The sequence below is a fragment of the Vombatus ursinus genome, unplaced genomic scaffold (assembly GCF_900497805.2).
Source record: "Vombatus ursinus unplaced genomic scaffold, bare-nosed wombat genome assembly UNPS02014773.1, whole genome shotgun sequence".
Classification (NCBI taxonomy): domain Eukaryota; kingdom Metazoa; phylum Chordata; class Mammalia; order Diprotodontia; family Vombatidae; genus Vombatus; species Vombatus ursinus.
The window spans coordinates 43369983-43395045 of record NW_020954551.1 but is presented as its reverse complement, the minus strand read 5'-3'; the positions used below and the strand labels follow the sequence as shown (position 1 = coordinate 43395045).

Genomic DNA, 25063 nt, shown 5'->3' with positions numbered 1-25063 from the left:
AAGAAAAGTAAAAACAATTCCTACCTTCACAAAAGGAAATATACCTGGCAGGCCCCCAGCTACACACCCCCTTCTATGTCACTATACACACTCCCACTTCTTGGTCTTATATACGGTCTTATATATATGTCACTATACACACCCACACTTCTTGGTCTTACACACACTCTCCCTGTCACACAAGCTTATCCATGCCTACTTGTCTCTCACACACTCCTTCCTATGTTATCCCCTTCCCAGTCATCCACCCACACACTCTTCCTGTGTCCCACACAGGCGCGTGCGCGCACGCATGCACTCACACACACACACACACACATCTATCACATGTCCCATCCCTGTGTCACACACCCTTTCCCTAATCAACAAACACTCCCTTTATCATATAAAAATACAAACTTCTGGTGTCACACTTTCCCCCTTGTCATCATATACACCCTTATGACACACAACTCTACCACCCAACATGTCTCACTCTCTCTCTGCCTCTGTTTTCTATCTCTACCCCAGCCTTTCTGACTCAATCTCACTTCGATCTCTCTCTCTCTCTCTCTCTCTCTCTCTCTCTCTCTCTCTCTCTCTCTCTGGCACATATGCACATACCAGCTCCCCTTTCTTTCCCAGGAACTGTGTGCTTTGCACCCTTGTCAGACCAATTGAGAAAGCTCGGGATCTACTCCTCCATCACACATAATTCCACAAGTTCACAACACAGTAGCATCTCTTACACTCAAAGAAAGTGTACCTCGACCCCACACTTTACCTAGGACACACTTCCAAATAAATACACCACATCCGTGTTTACCCAACCCTGGCAAGCACTTTGTACACCAGCTTCCCCCCACCCCCCCATCCACTCCCCGGGTACGTTCTCTCGATCGCCCAACCCTGCCGTGCCTCATTCGCGAGCTTGCATGCTAAGTTAGGCGAGACCTACATAGATTTTGCCTATCTGCCCATCAGACGCGAGGATCTGCACTAGTAAATGATGCATTCGATGCAGTGGCCGTATTTGTTGTGTGAGTTTTGAAAGGGTTCTGATAATCTGGAAGCCAGAGATAAGGAACACCATTTATTCAGCAGCACTTTGGAAACAATTTCCAACCCTGTTCAACCCCATTCTCCTGCAGCCTCCAGGAGCCGGGCAGATAACGATTGGCTATTCATTATCTTCGCCGGGAACAAAGATTAGCCGGCCGAGATGAAAAATTACCCCCGGATAGCAGCAATAAGGAGAACCTCTGTAGGCGCCCAGTCGGACCGCCCCCCCCCTTCTCTGTCTCTGGGTCTCTGTCTCTCTCTCCTTGTCTCTAGGTTTCTCTGATTCAATCTCTGGGTTTCTGTCTCTCCTGTCTGTCTCTGCCGAAGTCTCTCTGTTTCGGTTAATTCGCTTTTTCATTTTCTGTCCCTCCTTTCTATTTCTGTCTGCCTGTCTTTGTCAGTCTTTCTGTCCCTTTCTCTTTACAAGTCTTTCTCTCTCTCTGTTTTTCTTTGGCGTTTCTTTTCCTTCTCTTTTATTAAAACCACACTAAAGAAGTGTTGAGGTGAAAGAAACACACCAAGGCCACACGAATGTCCACCCCACTTCTCCTCTGGTGTAGGGGCGGAGATAGAGAGCCGTTAGGCCCTTCTTTCTTTGAATCTCCGACATATCTTTCATAGGAATTCGAAGTGGAGCTCTTGCTCCTCCCAGTAGCCCCCGCCTTCCCATCAACCCAGACCTTGGCTCCCTCAGACACCCTCCTGGAAAATGAGGCGCATGGCCTGAGCGAGGAGGAGGGTACGAGGCAGTCCCCACGCAGATTGGCAACTTCCTATCCTCGCTTCCCCTTTAATCTACGAACCCCAAGCTCTCAGGCCCTGGACAGGATCTGAGCTGACCTGATTTTTAAAATCTTTCCCCCCCCCACACCCCTCTCAGACTCAGAGAAATTAACGGGACCTCTCTCTGCGAGGTCTCCAAAGCTCAGTCTGCTTGGAAAGACGAGGGCTTCTCTACTAATAGAGAAGAATCTTAATGTTAAGAGCATAGAAAGCGAGAATTCGTATCAGAAAGCCTCCACCACTTCTTCACAGTATGACCTTGGGCGAGCTCCTCCCCCGCTCTGGGCCTTAGTTTGCTCATCTGTAAAATGAAAGGGTTGAACCAGATGATCTTTGAGGTCCCTTGAATCTGTGTGTCTGTCTCAATGTGAGGCAAGGAGCCCTACTGGAGGGAAGACCGCTCCGCTCCCTACCCCCCACCCCCACCTCCACACCCTGGTTCTGGCCCAGCAGAGCCGGCCCAGGCAAGGAATGAGCTTCGAGGTTCCTAGCCCCAGTCCAGCCGAGCTCAGTCCCTCCGCTTCAGGGGTCTGAAGTCCCGGATCCTAAAGACTAATTAAAGCAGTTATTTTGGAAATGTGCTGGTGGCTGCAGATAAGCTTTATCGGCGGCATATCTAACACCCGCCCCCTCCCCCAACCGTATCACAAAGACAGACAGAAAATGCCAGCGAAATGGGCCTTTAAATATATTTTCCCTCAGGCTTTTGGTCACAATTTTTTTAGCCACCATTATAATGGTAATTCTTTTTCTGCTCAACTTTTCTCCTCCCCAGGGCTTGGGTTTTCACAAAGTTGTAGGTCTCATGAGTGGACGTTCACACACTGTACAGACACACACATGACATGTACACATTATATTTATATAGACCCGAATATACAGACACAAAAAGACACATACACAGGCATACGACATATGCACATAGACACAAAGACATAGCTATACAGATGCATATATAAGGACACCCAAAACACACGATATACAAAGAAAGACAAGCATGTACAAATATACACAGACACATCCTTACAAAAGCATACGTTACATGCAGCCAAAGGAGATACAGGCGATATATGCATGATACACAGACACAAAAACACAGCATGCACACTAACAGAATTAGACATATGCACAAGGAACAGTGACAAGTGGGCAAACTCCCTCCTTCTCCCACTTCTGGAGTTTAGGTCTATACTGGTGTAAGTATACTTGTGCGTTTTCTTAAAGATCTCTGTCTGCTCTAGCTGCTTCCTGTTCTCTCTCCAGAGTGGGACAGCCGATGTGATCTCTGCCCCCCTTTACCCCTAGAAGCTCCAGCCCAGCTAGGCTGGTTATTTGGTCGCAACTCTTGGCTTCTCTTGCCCAATTTAACTTCGGTACTAGGTCAGGAGCAGGCCAGCGACCTCTCGGCTTCATCCTCACACCTTTCTCTATATCCGGGGTGGGGAGGCTTCGGCCTGGAGGCTACATGTGGCCTTCTAGGTCCTCCAGTGCTGCCTTTTTTTACTCAGTCAAAAGGCCGCACTGGAGGACCTAGAAGGCCATAAGCAGTCTTCAGGCAGAAGGTTCCCCACCCCTGCCCTATACTCACGCAAAGCTTCACAGTCAACCTTGCCTAGCATAACACGACTTTTGACAGATAACATGCTCCTGCCCCCATCTTTTGCTAACTGACCTATAGACTCTTTTCTCAATTTTCGCTTCCTCTCTTCAGATGAGGGTCCCCAAACTGCAAGGGACTTTGCAATGGAGGATTGCACCTACTTGTTCTAAACTCATTCATACTATCCTGTGTGGCCCACAGAAAAGGATTTGAGTGAGTTTTGTGTGAAATTGTATCAATGTGTGTAGTAGTGCCTGGGAGTTCTGCCCATGAGTTCATGGCTGTGACTACATCACTGATACAAGGTGTCCATTTCTGTATACAGGTGTCAGTGTATTTATGCATTTTTATGTGACCGTGTGTGTGTGCTTGTGTTATCATTTAGGTATGTATATGGCAATGTGTAGGATTGTGTGAAAGTGTGAGTGTTCAGGAATATGAGTGTTGTCTTCATGAGTATACGTGCTGATGTGAGTGTGTGAATGTCTGTGAAGCTGTGGAGGGACTGCATATTTACACACCCATGCCTCCCTATGTTTGATGATATGAGTATATATTTGTGTAAGTGGATGTGTGTACGTATATTTGTGTTACTGGGTGTGTGAGTACTGTGTGTGCATACTTAACTGAGATTGTGCGTGTCCAGAGGGTTTTATCCCCAACAAAGTCTATATGTGACAGATTCTCTAATGGGGGGAGCAGGGCAGAGCCCAACCGCTGGAATGGGCAGATTCTGGGAAGGCAATCGTTACAGAGGGCAATTGGAAACCGAGCCGCTGCCCCCCTTCCAATTCCGCTCCCCGCCCCTCAAAGTGGGGTTGAAATAAATAGAAAGAAGAGAAGGCGCGAGCCAAGGGAAGGGGAAGTCGAGCGAGCAGGGTCCAGCTCGCCTTCTGCGGAGCTTGGAGCCTCTCGCTCGCTTGCTCTCTGGCTCTCCCACCGGGTCTGTCTCTCTCTCTCTCTCTCTCTCTCTTTCTCCTTCTCCGTTGTTGCTATAATATCAATTCATTTTAAAATATGAAAGTCAAGTCGCGTAGCCTGTGACAGAGCCCGATAACAAAAGGTGCACGAGGCGGACAATGCGGCGGGCTTGTAGCAAGATCGTCCTCATGCAAATGAAGGCGGCGAGCCGGGCGCGCTCATTGTGTACATAAACACGCGCCGGCTCCCGCGCCGCGCCGTCCAGGGGAGACGGACTGAGAGAAAAGCAGTCGGGAGCATTTCTGCCAGTTTGCAACACACTCCCCTGGCAACCCCTCTGCTGGCCGGGTGGCGCCTCTCTCTGCGTAGCCGCCCGCCAGGAACCCTCCGCAGCATCTCGGAAACCTCGGCGCTCTGTGCTATCCCCAGAGCCTCCTGGGAGCTGGCCGCGGCTGACAGGGACCCAGGGGAGCAACCGGGAGGCCCCTGGAGAGGGAGCAGAAGCTAAGCCTCGGCCGAGAAGACCCGCAAAGGGGGCTCCAGACAACGTTAGCCTAAGCGCCCAGGAGAGAGGTAGGGCAACTGGGCTCTGAGCGCAGGCGGAGAGCTGCGCTTTGGGGACATTGGGAGCTCAGGGGTGGCGCTAGTTAAAGGACAGGTGTGCAGAAGACGCGGGTTGCTGGTGGCTCTGTGCCTCGGGAGCTCAGGGCTTTTTGCTGCAAGCTTCAGGGTTTCTGGGGGCCGCCAAGAAAGGCCACTATACCCCAGGCCCGATGTTGTTCTTACCGGCCCCTGAGCCTCGCAGCCCGCATTCCTTCCAAGCTGAGGTCGCGCGGGGTGGGAGTGAGAGGCGGGTAGGAGAGAGGACAGCTTGGGAACTGGAGGCTTCGGTCCTCGAAGGCCAGGGTTGGGGGAGCCACACGTTCCTGAAACGGCGTCCAAATTCTGGGACGGGGACTACAGGAGTGCGGGGTGAGGTGGAGAGGCGAGGGGGGGGATGGGGGGACAAGAAGATCCGGCCTAGTCTTTAGCTGTGTAAGGCCAGGATTCCCTTCTCGCCGGAGTCGTTTTTCCTGAAACGCTATGCTAGATTCCAATTAAATAAACATTCTGTTGGATGTCCGGGAACTCTCGATGTGCCCGGCCTCGTCTTCCGCGGAAGGGTTTAGTTTCGTTCCCGTGGGCCCTTTCCTAGCACAGCTCCCCCAGGCCCTGGCCGGCCTGTGGGTCCAATTCTAAAAAAGTAAGGAGCTGGGAAGAGCTGAGGCCGCGAGCTAAAGGCAAAAAGTGCCCGGACCACGAAACTAAATCGTGAGGAGCAGTCCTCAGGCCGAGCCGGCCGCAAGGAGGCAGCTGGCAGGAACCGGAGGCATGCGGGGATTGGGCCTCTCGGGAGCAAATTTTTCCTCGGGTTATTTAGCTAGGGAGGGCTGTATATGTGTGTCTAGTGTGGATGGGCGGATAGGTTGGGGGCACTTATTCAGCATTCAGGCCCCCGGCTGAGGTCTTCTCTAATCACCCCAGTGCAGAGTAACTTCGCCACTACACGGCACCAGTCTGAAAGCTGTCCGCTTATTGTTAAATAAAGGATTTGGACCCAGCCTACCTCACTATATATCCTCTTTCTGACCCATTTCGGGAGGAGGCTCCTGAGGCCTTCACTGATGCCCGTTTCCAGATCTATGGCTGTAGCCTGCCTCCCTCCACCCGAGTAGCCCTCTACCCGGCCCCCCTCCCTCTTTTGTCCCATCTTCTACTCAAAGCCCTCCTCCCCTTTCGTGTGGCTGCTACAGTGCAGTCCTCGGGAGCCCAGGCCCTCCTGGTTGCTGGCTCTCCCTGCACCTGCCGGGCCCGGGTCCCGTGCGCTGGCTTATTCGGCTTTGCATGACTTAACCTCGTTCGTTCCTTTCTGCCTTCGCCCGCTGCACCCGGTGGCGCCTTTCAGGCCACTAGCCTCTGGGGGCTCCTTCCCCCCTCCCTCTCTTTTATTCTTCACTGCTGTGGGGTGCGACGGGAGGGGCGAAGAGCTGGGTCTCCCCCTTCTCAGTCGGGCGCCTGAGCCGGAATCCGTTTAGAGGGATTTCAATAAGAATGAGACCAGCTCAGGACTTGAGGTAGAAACTGCCAGAGAGGAAAAAACTGTGACCCAAGTTTGTGTCTTGATTAAGCGGGATTTATTAGAGATGTATTGTTTGCCTATGCCATGCCGACTGCCAGCCCCGGGCAGGCCAGAGATATTCGATGTCGGGGCCCAGAAGCAGCACATCTGGAGAGGCCCCCTAGGAGCTAGGAACACTGTAGTCCCTACAGGTAGCTGGCTCTCCCACTGAGCCGCAGGCCCCACTACTGCTGTAGGTCCTAAGGCCCTGGCAAGCTCAGTGGTAAATTTGCCCTGAAGGCTGAGCAGCTAGAATCAATTCAGCCTCTGAGGAGATGAACCTTAGGGTCCCCCCAAAATAGCCTTCTTTGGGAAATCCGGGGCTACAGATCCTACACCCAACCCTCAAGGCTAGGGGGAGCCGCCACTTTCCCGGAACAGCTGGGAATTCGTTGCATCGGAAAAAAACGAATTCTCCTGTGACCAGAAACATCTGGCGATTCGCTCCAGTCCCTATTGTTACCAGGGGCCCAGTCTGCCGGGTTGGGGGTTAGCACTAGCCTTTAGTGGCGTCAATATCGGGCTCCCCGATAATCGAAAGAGTTACAAACCAGACTCGATCCATGTTCTGGTCTTAAATGCAGAATTAAGAGCTGCACCAGTAAAGTTATTCTACCGCTGAAGCTGCCAGGTTCCTAGTTTGGACAGCCTAGCTTGGCCCTGTAGCTGCAGAACTGAGCGGCTATTGGTGAAGGGGGGCGGGCTAAGGGCAAGAGAAACACTCGAAAGAAGGCCTTTGGGCCAAGCCTCCCTGGCTGGACACTGTTACATTCGCCTGATTGACAAATTGCAAACAAATTGCAGGTTAACGAAATGTATTTACAAGTTGTCAAGGAGAATTCAAAGCTTGGGCCCCCATTGGGCCAAGAGAAGGAATTGAGACAGGGAAGAGTGGAGTAAGACCACCTTGGCTGGGGGAAGAAGTCCAGGATAAGGTATTAACAGAGTCCAGACCTGCAGACCCTCCCTTACCCCACCCCCAAGCCAGATTTGAACAGGGTGAATTGCAGATGATTTATTTGACTCTTTTAAATAGCTTAAATAGGGTCTTTGCGGTTGAGAGGGAACTGTCATTTTATAACCCTATTAGTGGCCATTAGTGGTGTCCAGAGCTTACAGCCTTCGGGAAGGGCGGGGACCCCAACACCAAGAAGCAGCCCAGAACAGCACATCTGCAAGGGAGGGGGCAACTGGCTCCGTGCTGTAAGGAAGGCTGGGGGCTGCCCTAATTGCTGCAGAGAAGGTTTGAGGTAGCCCAATGTTTGGGCAGTGAAGGATAACTCGGGCCAGGGATATCCATCACTGAACTCTCAGGGCATAAAGGGGGTGGAGTGGGTATGGACAGAAGACGGAGTCTGGTCCCTGCTGGACTGAGAAGGAGAGGGGGCAGCTTGAAATAAACCCGGAAGAGAGAAAAAGAGAACGTATGTATCTGACGCCAGTTATACGTGCTTCTCTTTCTGTTCCTGGAGATCCCGGGTGACTGGGAGGCTGTGGGCAGCTGCAGTTCGGGAGAGCTGCGAGGCCCTGCTGCGTTGCTGGTTTTTACATCTCTGCGCAGCCCGCTGTCCACCCTAGGCCCTTTGCCTCTCCCTTCCTGTTGCGCCCCCACCAGGCTCAGGCTGTCGTGGAAACCCTAGCCGTGAGTATAGTAGAGACTAACCATGCCGTCAGTGAAGGGCAGGAGGTGGCAATGGGAAAAAAAAAGAACGGAAGAGATCGGGAGATACTGGTGGAGATACTACCAAAACCTCGTAGTGAATGCAGAATCATCTTCTCCAAGGCCTGTCAGGGGTTAATCAAATTCTCCTCTTCTTCTTCTTCTTCCTCTCTCCTTCTCTCTCCTGCTCCCCTCCCCTCTGTTCCTCACCCCTCTTCTCGGTTTGATTGCAGCACCAATTAGCTGCCCATAGGAAAAGGCGAGAAGAATAGGGTTACAAAGGGAGGAAAAACTTATGGTCCCAGTGGGGCTGCCTCAGGATGAGTGAAGTTTAAACAAAGAGCAAAGTGGCCGAGGCTGTGAGCTGAACAATGCGTCTTCATTCCCGGGAATGGAGCTGAGCTGAGCTGAGCTGAGCTAGCCAGGACGGCTGTATGGGCCGACCCAGGTCTGAGCTGGGGGAGGGCGCTCTAGGGACCCACTGTGGCAAACTCAGAGCAGGTCTGGAATAGACTAGGTGTATGGGGACTGCGGTTCCCAGAGTGGAGTGCTTTCGGTTCTTAAGGTGGAAACTATCAGGGATAGTTTATTTTTGATGTGGGGAGAGGGCAGTTTATTGGTCCTTTAGATTGCAAAGATAGTCATTTAAAATCTTTCTCAAGTGTCAGTAAAAACCTTCAATTAAAGAAAGGCTTGGATCTTTGGGAGTTTATGAGAGCATTTGAGTACATACCCAGGTCCATGCCACATGAGAGTGAAAACACACAACGATTATTTACACTTATCGCCTGTTTCTTCAAATAACTTTGTTAAATATATTTTTATTTTTAAATTCAATACCAGATGTCCCCTTTCAGCTCTAATCCTCCTAGTAAGTACTTTGCTACTTGAGTCCTGTTTCCCTTTAACGAATGTGATCGCCCTTGTCAATCAAATCAAAGCCAGCCTGGGCCGTCCAATGTCAAACACCTTTCAAAGCACTCCTCTCTTCCAAAAAAATAGGAAACATTAATCAGAGCAAGTCCCCTGACCAAAGGGGCCAGTAAGCTCATTTCTACCTTCCTCTGAGAACGATACTTGGCATCTCGGTGAAAGCCCCTTCTAAGGACTCTCCAGCCCATGCTATGTGCCAGTCCCGGTGAGTTGCAGCGTCTACCTGGAAGATTTAATTTCTAATCACTACTACTGCATCCATTCAAATTTCCAGCTCTCTTGTCTCTATTTCTCTCACACACTCTTACCGATACTTAAAAGCAGAACTCTTGCTTTACCTTATTATTCAGGAAGCAGTTTTTGTTTTCCTCTACCAAGCTTAACCCGCATACAACGCAGGAGTCAGCCACAATTTAGATAGACAGGTTGAAGTTTGGGGGGGGGGAAGGGAAGCCATTACGTCTCTGGCAATACTTAAGAATCTCTAAATCTTTATAAATTTAGAGAAAGGGCTTAGTTTTCTTCAAGGGCAGACCCGGTCCCGGAGCTGGGGAAGAATGAGGCCCGCATTGCAGGCTGTGGGGACAGGGTTCCCGTAGAGAGGCGCCAGCCATGAAGGAAAGAGTGTTTAACCAGCCGTGTTCCCCAACTGCCTGTGGGTCCGCAAACAGCCAAGGGCCAGCTATTTTCCGTTCGGTTGATCGAGGTAATTAAATTCGATCCCCCTCTCTCCCCCCTTGTTTGTGAGCCCCTAGAGAGGGCCGCTTTGGGAAGGGTGATAACGATACCACGAACAGGTTATGTTGAATCTGACAACAGGGAGCCCAGTGTCATCTATAATAACGAAGAGAACAATATTGGTTTTTAACTTCGGACTGATGGTGGTTATAACAATGATTATGATTTCTGATCATAAAAACAGTAGACTGTATTGATTATAACAGTATATAAACTTGAGAATTTGGGAAAAATAATTGCCTGTTTTCTGACTCACAGCCTAACCAGTGGATAGGAGCCTGGCTCTCTCCTTTCCCCCTTTTTCACCAGCCTGGGTCACATCCTAGTAAACCGATTGGATCTAGCAAGCCGTACACTTTGGAGCCATCTTTTAACTCCAGTTCGTTGTTTTTTTGGGGGCAGGGGGGAGAGGGAGCGGGGAGGAGAAATCTTTAGCTCCTCACGCCTAGTATCAGGGAAGCAAGAAAGCCTTGCTCACCTTGAGGATTTTTCTGCGGGCAAAAGAGGAAGCCTAGGAGGTGAGGGATGAGGTGAGGGGAAGGAGATACTACCAGGCAAGAGACAAGGGAACTTCAAGCGTGACAGTCCTATTCTATTCTCTGTTCTGTGGGGTTTTCTCCCTGGGCCCAGGAGGTGGAGGACCCCGGCTAGCTCCCTTTTCCAGGGACCTATTTTCCTCCTTTTGAGGGATAAAATAAGAAAAAGAAAGAGTAGAGAGAGACAAAACCATATCTTTCGGGGGCTCGATTTTTATCACCTGCGGAAAGTAGGGCTGCAAGCTCTTGGAGAAGCCCCAGCACTGACCCCTGGAGCCACAGCGGTTAGGATTTGCTACAAAATCTTTCCCCAGAAGGCGCCAGGGTCACTCCACTAGGAAAAATAATTTCAAACAACTCCCCCCCTAGCTTTTTCTCGGGCCGCCCGCTGCGCGACCTCTTGGGCTCTGACCCCGGGGGCCACAGCCTAAGACCGCCCGAAAACGTGTCCCACCTACTGGCGTCTGGTTTCTCCGCCTTAGACCGGTTTTCAGTTCCCGGAGCAAGAACCCAGGGACTGAGGGCGGCTCAGGTCGAGTTCCTCTTGCTTTTCCCAACCTTCCGGATCATTCTCTACCTCCCAGATAAAAAACTCTGGGGAACAAGACTTGAGGGAGGCGGATGGAAGAGGCAAGCAGGCACAAAATGCTTTTACCTTTCCTTTCCCCGTCCTCCCTTTTCCCTCCCTCCCCTTCCCATTGCATCCCACCTCCGGACCCTGGTAATCGTGGTTGCTGTTCCTTTTCGGGGTCCACGCCTTCAGGGACTTGCGGCGCGCCTCGGTGGGTCTTGTACCCAACTCACCCACGCTCTCCTCTGCTGACCTTCGGTCCTAAGGCCAGCTGGGGCTGAGGCCGCCAGCGGCGATCGGCGATCAGGGAGGAGAGGCAGTGTGCTAAGGAAGGGAGTTAAGGGGTGGAAAAGAATCTACGACCCAAGGTAGTGCCCAGGCCCCCCACCTCCATCTACCATCTTTTCTTGCAGAGATTCCCTCCCCTCACCCTACCTGGACAGACCAACAAACCTAGCGGGGAAACCGAGTTGCTGAGAGGAAAGTAGGACAAATGTTGGTGTCACGCGCCTCCGCCTCCTTACCACGGGAGAGCTCGGGAACCCGGCCTCTTGGGGCCCTGGTAGGGGGTGAAATGTCCTTGTAAGTTCGGTCCAGCCCCGGGGAGCCCGGGCTGTTGGTCCCGGGTGCAGAGGGGGTGAGAGGGCTGAGGGTCTTTTCCTTCTCGGATTATTAAAAAGTTCATTTCCTGGCGAATCAGGTGACGTCAGGGGCCCGGCGTCTCAGTGGCGGGGCCGCCCGGCCGGGAGAAGCCGCCTCCAGTTACCCAATTACGGACTGTCAATCCTGCGGCCGCCCCCTCCCCTCCCCCTTTCCCCTCCCTCCCCTCTCCTAACCCTCCGAGAAGGCCAGAGGAGCCGCGCCCCGCGACCCGCTCCGCCACACAAAGCCGTCCCCCACACCCCCACACCCCCCGCCAGGGGCCCAGCTACCCTGTCCCCGACGCATCCTCCCTTTGACAGCTACCCGGTCCCTACCTAGACCTTGATATGAGAAGGTCTCCTGCTTCTCTTGTTAAAGATGCGGGTTTCGGGTTCTTGTAACGTATCCTGAAGAGCGGATTTTTCTACTTAAAGGAGATTTAAGCAAATAACCCAAAGGAAAGTGGTAACCTCTTATTTCCCACTCGCGTTCTGCAGGCACCTGTTTCTGGGTGATTGTCAAGTAGAGGTCTCTTAGTCACCAGAACCCTCCACTCTCACCCCCAATCCTCGTTCCTACCCTCTTTCTGGGTGTTTGCACCCTTCACAGTGGCCCTAAGAATTCTCTTGGCTGGTGCTCCTCACCCCCTTAGGCTTAGTTTTAAGAGCAGGAACCAACCTTCTCAACAAGCCTTGCAACTTGATGGTGGTAATGAGTGTATGATCTAACTTAAACAAAAATTTTGTCCCATGATGACAATCCCATGGTCACGTCTAAATACCAATTTGCACTGAGGGAAAACAAACACACACATACACACAAACCTCCACTAAAAAACCTTGCCCTTGCTTCCACCAGGGTGGGTGGGTAGGCTTATCTGCGCGAGAGACCTGTTACAGTGTCTTGGGGTCTTTAGCCTGAATTCAGGGAGAAGGATAAACGAAAATGGAGAGGGTTGGGTGCCTATGTGCGCAGAGATGCCCATGTTGAGTAACTGGCAAAACTGGGGCAAGAGAAGACGGAAAGAAATGCATTCAGAAGTACTTTTGTCCTCCCCCAATGCACTTTTCCTGGGGACTGGGATACGCCTTTAGGCCCTGGGGCAAGACGACCGTTTGGCCCCCCCAGGAATACCGCCCCAGCCCAGCCCAACCCAGCCGGGCCGGCGTCTCCCTTTGCGCCAGTCGCCAGGGGCTGGCCTGCTGGCCTGCCTTCGGGTCTGCAAAATCTGGGCCTTGTTGGTGGGTACACCCTCTTTAAAAAACAACAAAAAACACGTTGCCCTCTTCTGCTCGGCCAGGTCCACCTTCAGGCCCACAGCGATTTAGTGCATCAAACCAAGCCACAACTACCCAGAGGCAACATTTGTTCCCGCCCCCCCCCCCCAAGTTGCCCTGGTCGTCACCCTCCCACCCCCTAGGCAGCAGCTGCTTTCACATGTCCCCCACCCCACCCTCTGCGGCGCCTTAACCTGAGCGAAAGTGAAAGGGGGAGGGGAGTTGGGGGCATAGGGGAGGGGGAGGGTTTTTTGAGGGCGGGTGGGGGAGGTTGGGCTCCTCTCCCTTTGGCGGGTTAGTCTCTTAAAGATATTTGGAGTAAATTAGAAGCTTGGAGTTTCTGGGGTCCAACCAATGGCAGCCGGAGGCAGGGCAGCGGACGCCGCTGATTGGCTGGCTGGAGCTTCTTAGCCGTGCGCGTCCCCCTATGTCCACTGAAGGGAGTCCTGCTGGCGCCAGGGCCGCCGACGATGATGCTGTGGGGATGTTACAAAAAAGGCGAGAGTCAGTGGAGTTTGCTTTCTGAGTAAGAACCTCTCTCCCTCCTCTAGGTTCAGCCTCCCCCTCCTCTCCTCTTTCTCCTCTTTGAGTTTACACCCTTTCCCCGGCACTGGCCCCCAGCCTTCTTCCCATAACCTGCAGTGCAGTCCCCCCCACCTCCCCCACCAGCGCTTCGTTTACAGCTGGGATTAAATTCTCTCTGAGGCGCCACGGAAGGGTGGTTGGATCAGCTCTCCGGGCTTTCCCGTCTCCTTTCTGGCCTCGTTGGTGCATGGTTTCTGATTCTTGTCTAGTGTTTTAAAACTTGTTTCTTCTTTTTCTCCCTTTCCCTCCCATCCCACGTTAGTGTCGATCTATGGTATTTTAGCATTTTAATTAAGCTTCACTTTTCTTTCGCTTTAAGCCTTCATCGCAGCTGGGTAGGAGGACCCGACTTCCCAGTGGGTTTTTTTTGGGGGGGGGAGGTCGTTTCTGATGTTTAGGAAGTTATCTGTCAGGCTTGTCCCACTCAGGGAATGCCAGGACCTTGGACTGTACCCGAACATCGTTCTTTAGAGGAAAGAAAAGTGGACGCTCCGGGAGGACTGAGGGATTTGCCTTGTCCCGGGCACGGGACTTGGGGGGAGAGAGTCTCTGTTCCTCAGCTGCTGAGGCTTTTTGACTCTAATCGGTGTCTCCTTCTCCATTCCTGTCTCTTCCCCCACACCCCCACCCTCGCAGGTGGTGCGTGCGGGTTCCAGTCTCCACACTCCACTTCGCGTCCAGATAGAGGCAACCACTTTCTACTCCGGTGCTGGAGACCCCGACAGCAGCGCAGCCCCACTGACTCAGCTCTCTGCTTTGCTCGGGGCAGCTCCCCTGACCCTATCCATTCCAGTTCCTGGGGACTCTCGGACCCCGGCGGCGGCAAGGAGGGCCGAGAGTGGGGTCTGAGGGCACCATGGAGGTGGCGCCGGACCAGCCCCGCTGGATGGCCCATCACGCCGTGCTCAACGCGCAGCATCCGGACTCGCACCACCCGGGCCTGGCGCACAACTACATGGAGCCCGCGCAGCTGCTGCCCCCAGATGAGGTGGATGTGTTCTTCAATCATCTGGACTCACAGGGCAATCCCTACTATACCAACTCGGCCCATGCCCGAGCGCGGGTCTCCTACAGCCAGGCACACGGTAAATTCCTGGGGGTCAGAAAAGGCTAGGGCCAAAGGGAAAGGCTGGGGGGGGGGGGGGGGGACAGGGGGGGGGGGGGGAAAGTGACTCCGGGCGGCCGGCGTTTTAGTTAGTTTCACTAGCTATGCCTCTGGGAGAGAGGAAAAAGGGGAAGTAGATTTAACCCTAGAAAGACAGCGAAGGGGAGGGGGACATCGGGAAGGGGGGAGTGGAGAGGTGGGTGGGGACGCAGGGCGGCCGAGGAGCTGGGCATATAACTAGAAACTAAACACGTCCGTTTCCCGGATGTGAAATCAAAACGAATCGAAATCGCTAATAATTTTGGGGGCTGGGCGGCCAGAGGGAGCAGCGGGAAGGGAAGAAGTAGGGGAGAGGGGCCTCTCTCTCTCTGTTTGTCACCTCCCTTGCCGCATCCCTCCGGCCGCCCTGGGTTCTTGGGAGGCTTTCCTCGGAGGGGAGTTGTTGGGGAGAGGTAGCGGTTTCATTCCTGGGCTTACCTTCCCCACTCAGTCCCCCCCCCCACCCCTTTCCTTCGCATATTGTACCTCTCTCTCGGGTTAGTCTCGGACTAATAACTGAATATCCTTCGGTGACTGTGTGAGGGGAGTGTGTTTTTGTGTGTTTTGCGTGTAGTAGCAGTTTTGTGTGTGAGCGGCGCAGAAGCCGGGTTTCTGCTGTTCTCTCCCTGCGCCCCTAGCCCTCGCTTCTCTCTTCCACTCCATAATCCTGGGCCCTTTCTCACCTTCCCGGGCGTCTCTTAAAGTGGCGTCCTGGGGCCTCGGGAGGTCCCCCAGCGCTGTCTGTGATTCCCGCCCCCATCGATGGCTGCCTCCCCCTCCACAGCTCGCCTGACCGGGAGCCAGATGTGCCGGCCTCACCTCCTACACAGCCCCGGAATCCCGTGGCTAGATAGCGGCAAAGCGGCACTGTCGGCGGCTGCGGCCCACCACCACAACCCCTGGACTGTGAGCCCCTTCTCCAAGGCACCCCTGCACCCATCGGCAGCTGGAGGCCCGGGCACGCTCTCAGTGTACCCGGGCGGAGGCAGCGGCGCCAGCGGCAGCGGCTCCGTCTCCTCTCTCACGCCCGCTTCACACTCGGGGTCGCACCTCTTTGGCTTTCCCCCGACCCCGCCCAAGGAGGTATCTCCGGACCCCAGCGCCAGCAGCGCGGCCTCGCCTGCCTCCTCATCAGCAGGAGGGGTCCGGCCAGAGGACAAGGAGGGTGTCAAGTACCAAGTGACCCTGTCTGACGGCTTAAAGATGGAGGGCGGCAGCCCCCTCCGGAGCAGCCTAGCTTCCATGAGCGGGCAGCCCTCCACGCACCACCCTATCCCCACCTATCCCTCCTATGTACCCGCTGCCCACGACTACAGCGGCAACCTCTTCCACCCGGGTGGTTTCCTGGGCGGCCCCGCCTCCAGCTTCACCCCCAAGCAGCGCAGCAAGGCCCGCTCCTGCTCAGGTAAGCTTTCTTTTCCCTAGTCCTCCCCTGCCTCCCTGCCCCCACCCCCTTCCCTAGCTTCAGGCAGTCCTGGCGCCGCGGACTAGGGGGTGGAGATGGGGCATTTGGCGCCCGGAAGACCTTTCCTGGTCGGAGGTGTAGAGGAGAGGAGTTCTTTCGAAGCCAAGGGGTAGCCTGGGCACAAACGTTGTTTGGAATGAAAAAAGTTAGGCAAAGTTTCAAACTAGACCTCCCCTCTACATACACCACTGTCTTGAAAAACAGTGCCTTGATTCTCTACAGTGTCAAGAAAAGCCATCTTCTAAAGTTACCTTTTTTCAAAGTGAAAGTGGCCTCTAGGAGAGCTGGGTGAGATGAACCACAATCCAAACCCTCTTTTCTTTTATCCCTGCCCTGGATAAGACTCCATGTTTTAATGCTTTCGTTCTAGACGGGAGCTGAGTAGCCCGCCCCCAATCTCCAATTCCCTTGACTCCAGTTAAAAAGTTCCAAGCAGAGACCCTGTTAATACCTCAAAATCCTGAATATGATCTTATGTACCTATGCACTCCCAGGGGCAGAAATTTTTCCTAAACGAGTTCAGTCTAATCTCAGAGCACTGCCCATATCGTTTGTATCGTTTGCAGAGTTCACCCTTCACTCCCCTGGAAAGCCTCTAGGTCCCTTTCTAAAACAATCAGGTCCTCTCCACCTCTAGGTGTGGTGGTATAGTCCAAGCTGTGTAGAAGACCCTAGGGTCTGAGGTCAGGGAATATTCTGGGACAACCCCATATGACCAGACCTGAATTGGGAGAGGTGACAGCACCAAGCTTTAAAGGAAAAAGAGAGAGCTTCCTGAGATTCCTCCTCAGGCCTCTTTTTTCTTCTGAAATTCCTGAGAAAACTTCCCACCCTTTTCCTTTAAGTTGGAGATTGTAGAGTTGTTTTAAAAACCTGTGGATCTTGGGCTAGGCCATCAACAATCTACTGGCATGCCACAAAAAAAAGACTTTTTTTGGGTCCTAAATCCAACCTCACTTGCATAAACTATATTTGAAGGAATTTGTTAGGGTCCAGATCTCAGCCTCACTGCAATGTCTCTTGTTCATGACCTGGGACGAGTTTCCCAGAGAAATTCCACTGTTGGCAATTGCTCTGTCATTGAATCAGGCCCAAGCTGGACTTGAGCTTCATTCCTCCGCCTGGGACTCTGGATGAAGGGTCCAATTTAGATTGTAATAATTTGGGTGTGTTTTGGGGAGGGGGCTTTCTCCCAGTGGGTTTTACATTTTTATTTGGATTGAGGTATTTTTATTAATGGTTACATTGAAGCTGCTGAATTCTAAAACCAAATGGGTATCTATTTGGCCTGAATTGGTGAGGCATTGAAACACTTGGTGTGGAGACTCCCTTCATTTATGTGAAGGTGTGTGTCAACAAATCGGCCAAGCATTGCTGATATATACATGCATATTTTATATGTGCCTTTACATATATATGATTCTTCCTAGAGAAAAATCAAAGAGGATCCCAATATTGCTCAGAACCGCTGGGGGAGAAAGGTCTAAGGAGGAGGAGGATAAGAGCCATTGGTAGAGAGACTAGAGGAAATAGATGAGATGAATGGAGAGGCAGGAGGGAAATGGACAGAGATGGGGTGACTGTTAGTGGAAATGCCATTTCTCAGATGGATTTTTTCTTTGAATGTCTGAATGACTCCAATCCTGTGGGAAATTCTCTGCTTTTCTCCCCTCCCTTTTGGTCTCATGCCTCAGAGTATTTGATTTATGTTACCTTAAGATTTCACTTTTAGGCAGGAACACTATTTCCTGAATGCTGAGAGGTACCACACTCCCCCTATTACATCCTTGGGAAAGTTGGGGTTAATGCCCAGGGGTAATTTCCTAGACCAAGGACAACAGTAAAAAGCTTTTGTGAATTTGTTTTTAAAGAAAGACACCCAGTGTCTCCGTATTTCCATTTAGAAGGCAGAGAGTGTGTGAACTGCGGGGCCACCGCTACCCCACTCTGGAGAAGGGATGGCACCGGGCACTACCTGTGTAATGCCTGCGGGCTCTACCACAAAATGAATGGACAGAACCGGCCACTCATCAAGCCCAAGCGGAGACTGGTAGGTGGCTACATGGCTCGCTCTCTTTGGGATGTCTGCAGCTGAACTGTTAGGCTTGGGAAATAATGGCTAGATTAGAGATGTGTGTGGGTAGGATCATTGGGAGGTCAAGGGTCTGGAATCTGGGAAGGCCAGGGTAGGGGTAGATAGGTCTGGCCTAATGACTGACATAGGAATGCCAAGAGAAAGTAGAGCTAGATAAATAACCAAAGAAAAATTGCTTTGCAAAGTTAAAATTCATATATTGGGGATAACAATCAGAGTCATAGAATCAAAAGTTGAAATCTAGACCAACGCTAGCATTTTTTGCATATGAAGTAACTGAGGCCCAGAGAGGCGAGTGACTTGAACGAAGTCACACATGGCAGAGCTGGTGCTAAAATCAAGTCTTTTGGACTCCTGTATCAGTTTGTTTTCCATTACACCAAACTGATCTGTCCTTCTCCCTCCTCCATTTCGATTAAGATCACAATCCCAGTTAACTAAGAGCCAGAGCCTGAGAAACCAGTTATTGGCAGAGCAGACAATTATATGGCTCATTTTAAAAAGTATTTCTCTAGTTGGTTTCTAAGTACTCTCTGGCCATGAAAGGGTTACTGTGGCTAGCACACTCCCCCTAGTAGGTCCCAGGAGACATCCATGGGTCCAACTCCACGTCCTCTATTTCACTTTTAAAAATAGGGCCATGAAGCCGTTTTCTCTCATAGCCCAGGGCAGCCCTCACTCTGTTTCCCAACAGGGCGCACAATTCCTGGTGCTTATTTAAAATACACACACTCACAGACAAACCCTAACCACCAAAAAAACCTTCCCTTTATTATTTTTTCCATGGAGTCACCTATACTGTGTATTTTCATTTGAGTGATTTTTTTTAAATGCCCTTTCTAAGCTCCTGGCCAGAGTTTCCTATCCGGACATCTGCAGGCTGAAGATAAGGAAACTTGGTGTATCTGTATCCGGACTCTGCAAGCTTGGAGTGTCTCCTAGGCTGGGCTTTGCCTCTTGCTGGGCTGTTTTGAAATTTCTAATACCCTCCGCTCTGCAAATAATGTGTAAAATGCTAAGAATAATAAATATATTTTTTTCAGGGAGATGTGATTTACGAGACCGAAATCGTTTTGCCGTTTTGGGGACATTTTCTTTCCCCCTCCTGGAGCCTGGGGAAGGGAGGTTGGAGGGTGAAGGTGGGGGAGGGACCCAGACCGGCTGTCCCGGACAGCTAGTGAGTCAGAATTCCAGCTATGCAGCTGCTTAATTAGCTGCTTTTCCTCCTGAAAAGCAGAGGAAGGAGGGATCTGAGAGTACCCTGCTGCTGTCCTCTGCCAATGCTTTGTGAGTTCAGGGTGAGGGCCCCGAGTGGGGCTGGGACTAGGGCTAAGGCTGGGCGGCTGGCCTGCAGTGGCAGTCAGGCTAATGGTGTTGAACAAGAGAAGTATTTGCAAATAAGCCCCTGGCCTCCCAGCCTCCCAGCCCAGCAGTCTGCTGGAAGATTCCAGCCTGCTTCACTAAGAAGAGTTGGGGGAACCCGTTCTGTCAGTTTTTCTCCAGGCCTGTGGCTACCTGGGAGATTGGGGTGGGAAGAGATTTTGTTTTCAGAGTTGACACCTTGGGGAGACTGGTGGTATTCTTGACTCATCTTTTCAGGGCAAATCTGAATTTCCAGGGTGGGAAACTTCTCCCTTGCCCCCTCTTTTCCCCTTCACTCAGCTCAGGGACACCCTCAGGCTGGGGTGTGGCCGGGCCACCTCTTTTCGTGTTTTCTTTTGGGGGGGGGCTCTGCTACTAATCGCTTCTGCCCCTTTCTCTCCATGTTCCCCCCCCCCTTCTCTCCAGTGTGGTACAATTTAAAGACCATAGAACAGGCATTCGGGAAATTTGGGTTCCCCTTCTAGCACTGCCACTGGCTGACTAGTTGACCTTCTGCCGGTCATTTCTATTTTCTTCGATTCGGTTTTCTGGTTTGTAATATGAAGAGGTTGGATGACTAGGTGTGCACTTTTCTTATCTCTGAAATTCTAGGGCTTAGACACTTGGCTGAATCAAGAACCTTAGACCTGTGGAAATGAGGACACTTTGTGACTTAATATACACCCTTGCCTCTCACCTCAATCTCAGGGGCAGTCTTGGCCCATTCCTGTGCCTTCTCCCTACTTTTTCCTTAAAGACTCCTTTGTCACTACCTCTAGATAGGGTGGTACCCAGGGCCTGTGTCATTCTCAGGAGTTCCCGTTTTTCCTTCCAACCTGGGTTGGTGATGATTCCTTACTAATCTTACCCCCTCCTGCAATAAGCTTGGGGTAAGATTAAGGATTGGGGGTGGGGAGGACTTTGAGCCCGTGCCAGTGAGTTTACATTTTGAGATGGTGGTTGAGGAGTCAGGGAGGCTCTGGGGCAAGGTCTGGGTTTATTGTTGAGTCTTTCTAGCTGTATGGGTGACGTTTCTCTTAGGCTTCTGGAGAGTTGGAGGCAGGGCAGACTTTGTTTTATTAGGCCCACATGAAGGGTGAGGTGGGGAGGGACAGGGGCAGCGAGGGAAAGAGTTCAGGGGTCAGGATAGGATTGAGTTGGGATGACTGAATTGCCCAAGTATGTTCTCCAAAGTTAGGGGCTAAGGAAAAGTACTTTAGTCAGAATGGGAACGAGGGCGGGGGATCTGGGTCCCACTTCTTAACCACTGCTGAAAGTATACTATGTAATTCTGGACAAAACATTTCCCCTCTCTGGGCCTTGGAGCAGTACAATGAGGTTAGATAAAATGATCTCCAGCTTAGGTCTCTTGCAGCTATGAGATTTTATGAATAATTTTACATAGTTCTAACTTTTCTCTCCTCCAGTGTGATGGTGTTTGGGGTAAAGGTTTTGGCAGTGCCAAGGGTGAGAGTAGCTTGAGGGCCGGGATAACTAGGCTTCCTCCCCTTTACCCTCTATCCCTCTTTCCTCCCACAGTCAGCAGCCAGGAGAGCTGGGACCTGTTGCGCCAATTGCCAGACCACCACCACCACCTTATGGCGCCGAAACGCTAACGGGGACCCCGTCTGCAACGCCTGTGGCCTCTACTACAAACTGCACAATGTAAGTGTGCCCCACCCCTGCCCGCCCCTTCCCCCTCCCAAGGGACCTCAGGCCATTCTTTGCTGATGGAAGAGTGATGCTGCCTCCCTAAGCCTGACAATGCCTACCTCCTCCGCTTGGCTTGGGAAGCCACGGGGAGGGATCCAGTCCCTGCATTTTCCTCCTCCCCCAAGCCCTCTGCTCCAATGGCAAGAGGTTGAGAGCAGAGAAGCTTCATACAGGCAGAATTACTAGTGGTCTGAAGGGCAGGCAGGCATCTGTTGTGGACAGGAAAGAGAACTGCATTTGGCCTTTCTAGAATGACCTAGGCTTAAATCCTTGCTCTCCTGCTTTCCTCAGTGACCTTGGACAAGTTCCTTTTCCCTCACTGGCTCTCAGGAGATGATCTCTATAAAGCCCCTCTTGGCTCTAAGAAAAAATTCCTACAATTCAAAGACAAGCTAGTTGCAATACATTTGACCCTAGGGATGTGAGAAGGATCCCTTTCCCACCCAAGCAAAGTAGAGTCTTGTGTTGGGGAGTAAGAACTGTCTGATTGCAGTGTGTCTCCTTCCTCCCCCCCCCCCATCTAAAGTCCATGACATTTCATGAGATGGTAAGAACGGGAAAGAACCAAAACTCATCCAATTCATCCATCTTTCTGGAGGATCCAAAGTGGTTACCAGGTTGGGATAGTTGGGAGGAGCCCGAGATACTGTTAACTCAGACCATTTGTCTATGGAGGGGTGGGGGATTTGCCTGCCCTAGCACAATACGATGGCACCCTTATTCCATAGGTGAATCGGCCACTGACCATGAAGAAGGAGGGGATCCAGACCCGTAATCGGAAGATGTCTAACAAGTCTAAGAAGAGCAAGAAGGGTGCTGAGTGCTTTGAGGAACTGTCCAAGTGTATGCAGGAGAAGTCATCCCCATTCAGCGCAGCTGCCCTCGCCAGCCACATGGCTCCCATGGGCCACCTCCCACCCTTCAGCCACTCGGGACACATCCTGCCCACGCCCACTCCTATCCACCCTTCCTCCAGCATCTCTTTTGGACACCCCCACCCATCCAGCATGGTGACTGCCATGGGCTAAGAGCAGCAGCCCAGGTTCGGAGGCCTCACCCAGGACATGGACAGACAGAAAAGATGGATGGACAGACCTCGATGTCAGGGTGGGAGTGGGGGGGGGCTGAAAGCAGGGGAGCACCTGGGGTGGGGAGAGGCAGGGATTAGGGCTCCAGAAGGGGCTTAAACTCTGGGTAGGGCAGCGATGGGCAGCCACCCCTCCCTCTCCCTCAGGAATAACAACCAAGACGACATTGCCTGGGTCACTCCCACTGATGGGACTGGCAGTCCTGGCTTGGGGCTCAACAAAGCCTTTTCCCTCCCTCGTTCCCCACAGCCCTCCATGCCTGTCCTCCTCCCTCTCTGGCCTCTCTGCTATTACTGTGAATTTCATAAACTGGTCTGAGATGGCTAGCCAGATTTCTGTCTTGGACAATTGTTTGGGGGGAATAGGACAACTTAATAAAAAGGAAAGGAAAAAAGGAACTTTAATTGTTCGAAAAACAAAGATGGAAAAAGGTATAAAAATAATTTATTTTTTTCTTGTTTTCAGTGAGGACTTGGGGATTTTGCAAGGGTCTCAGCTATTGATGCAAGAACCCTTCCCCTCCTCCAACACCTCTATGTTCTGCCCCCCCCCTTGGGGGGAGGTAGTCTCAGTTGAAGAAAAATTGACCAACTGGAAACCTGCCCCATTTGTTCTAGCAACCCAGCCCATCAGCTTATGGGATGGGATGGGCACTTCCACCTCCCCTCAAATGGTGGAGAAGTCATGAGTCTGCCTCCCCAGGGGTATCGAGGAGGTGGGTTGGCTAGGTTCTAGTGGCCTCAGAAATGGGACCCCAGTTGGGTGTAGAGAAAGAGCACCCATTGGGCCCTGGGGAGGAGTCATGTCCGCCCCTCAGCCTAGCAGGTAGTATTGGCGGGGAGGGAAAGGCTGGCATAGAGGAGATGGAGAGAAGGCAGGGAAAGGGTGTCAGCTCAGCAGGGTTGGGGGACACTGGGGAGGGAGAGACAATCACAAAGTGGCCAGCACTGAGGCTGAGGAGGGAAGGATGGGTCAGAGGAAGGAAACACCCTGAAGAGAGGGAGAGGAAAGAGAGAATTCCCCCCAGGACCTGAGTTTTGTTGTTGTTTTGGAAAGGAAAGAGAAAATAAAACTACGAAGAAGTCCTCCTCTAAAGATAAATACCAGTGTGGCCAGTGTGAAGTGTGTCCTCCTGCTGGTGGGAGCCATACTCCTGCAGCGGGTGCCAGCCTAAGCCCATGTACATACTTAGCTATTCTTCTGCTGACCCTTCCTTTCCTCCTTGACTCCACTTGCCTCTCTTCTCCCCTCCCAGCTAGGGGATAGAAAACTGCATAAGCTTAACTCACCAATGAGTTGGTCTTTATTTTGTTTTTTTAATTTCTTTTTGGATCAAGCCAATTGTATATTGCAAAAGTCCTGCTAAGAAGGAAATAAAACATAAGAAAATGGATGTACTTTCCTATTTTTTTCCTAACTATGTAATTCAAAAGCATTAGCTACAACAGAGCAGAGAGCCAGGGACCGGAAGGGGAGAGAGGTTTCCTGGCTTTGTTCCTGTTGATATGCTTGCTTTTCTCTGTCTTTGGGGGTTTTCTGGTCTCTGTCTGGACAGGTAGCTGCACTTTGCAAAGAAGGGAATCCACAGGGATACAGGGTCCAGTTGTTGTCAAGGTCTGGGTGTTGGGAGGATGGGACTGACCTTACCCCTGGCATTCTAGGAGAGCAATCCTGGTGCTATGGGGAAGATGTCCCCTGGTCGTGGAGATGTCCTGGGCCAGGTTTTCTGAAAGAGCTGTTGATGTTAAGGATCTATCTTATCCTGTATGAGGGGTTCTTGGATCGGTACCTCCCAGGGTTAGAAGGGAGACGCCTTCCTGAGGATGGTATTACAGGGTAGATGAGTCGTTGCCCAGGCATTGATCTACTGAGCTACAAAATTGGTCCTGTGCTTGTCTGGATTCTTCCCATGGTACAGCTGTACATAATCTGTACGAGGTGGGGCTTAGGGGGTGGGTGGTGAGGGGCGGAGAAGATATTGTCCTGATACAGTGATATATTGACAGAGTGCAATATAATCAGTCGCTACAGTGGGCACACCACAGTTGGGAGTAACTTATTTTGTACTTGTATCAGCATAAGAAAAAAAAATAAATCTGCAGTATTTTCTGTTTTTATTTTTTATTTTGCTTGTTTATTTTGGATTAGTGAACTAAGTTATTGTTAATTATGTACAACATTTATATATTGTCTGTAAAAATTGTATGCTATCCTCATATTCCTTCGAAGTGAATACTGCTAAGAATAATAAAATCTTTTTTTTTTTTGTGACATCAATGGATCCCTTTTGTGAGATCAAGCTGGAAACTGATCTCTCATATTCCCTGATGCCGTTGGGCCCTCTGGGCATTTGATTCCCATTTTTCCCATCCTGGAAATGGGAGGTGAATGAGTGGAGGGATCACCCCATCTTTCACTTGGCCCCAAAGAACTAGGTAGCAGATCAGTTATAGAAGAAGCCAATACCAAAGGCAAGAGCTGTAACGGACCAGAGAATGTTAGTCTGGTTGTGGGTATAGTGCAAAGAACCCTGGACTTTCAAATCTGAAATTGAATTCCTGGCTCTGACAGGATTCTCAAAGCTACAAGGATACTTTAAAGACCATCTGGTCCAACTCTACAGATTGTACATTCTACAGATTAAGGAAACTGACTTCTAAAAGTTATATGATTTGCCCAAGTTCACACAGGCAATAAGTAGGAAAGGTGGGGTTTAAACTCTGGCCCTCTGACTTCAAATCCATTGTTCTT

The 25063-nt window shown here is 51.4% G+C and overlaps 1 protein-coding gene across 2 annotated transcripts; it reads left to right on the top strand.

The window, feature by feature from the left end:
* The first annotated feature begins 4835 nt into the window (after positions 1 to 4835).
* Positions 4836 to 24546, top strand: GATA2 (GATA binding protein 2). Of its 2 annotated transcripts, none has more exons than XM_027863672.1 (6): positions 4836 to 4918; positions 14082 to 14530; positions 15374 to 15994; positions 17959 to 18104; positions 21051 to 21176; positions 21953 to 24546. In XM_027863672.1, exons 2-6 carry the CDS (start codon positions 14302 to 14304, stop codon positions 22250 to 22252), a joined length of 1422 nt encoding a protein of 473 aa, XP_027719473.1. In that variant the 5' UTR covers positions 4836 to 4918; positions 14082 to 14301; the 3' UTR covers positions 22253 to 24546. The 2 variants fall into 2 exon arrangements, with proteins under 2 accessions (XP_027719473.1, XP_027719472.1); XM_027863671.1 differs by lacking the exon at positions 4836 to 4918 and adding an exon at positions 13306 to 13386.
* Positions 24547 to 25063: the final 517 nt, after the last annotated feature.

Coding starts and splice junctions, on each gene's coding strand:
- GATA2 (XM_027863672.1), top strand. CDS start 14,302: ATGGAGGTGGCGCCGGACCAGCCCCGCTGGATGGCCCATCACGCCGTG. Junction 15,995..17,958: donor CAAGGCCCGCTCCTGCTCAG/GTAAGCTTTCTT, acceptor ATTTCCATTTAG/AAGGCAGAGAGTGTGTGAAC. Junction 18,105..21,050: donor TCAAGCCCAAGCGGAGACTG/GTAGGTGGCTAC, acceptor TTCCTCCCACAG/TCAGCAGCCAGGAGAGCTGG.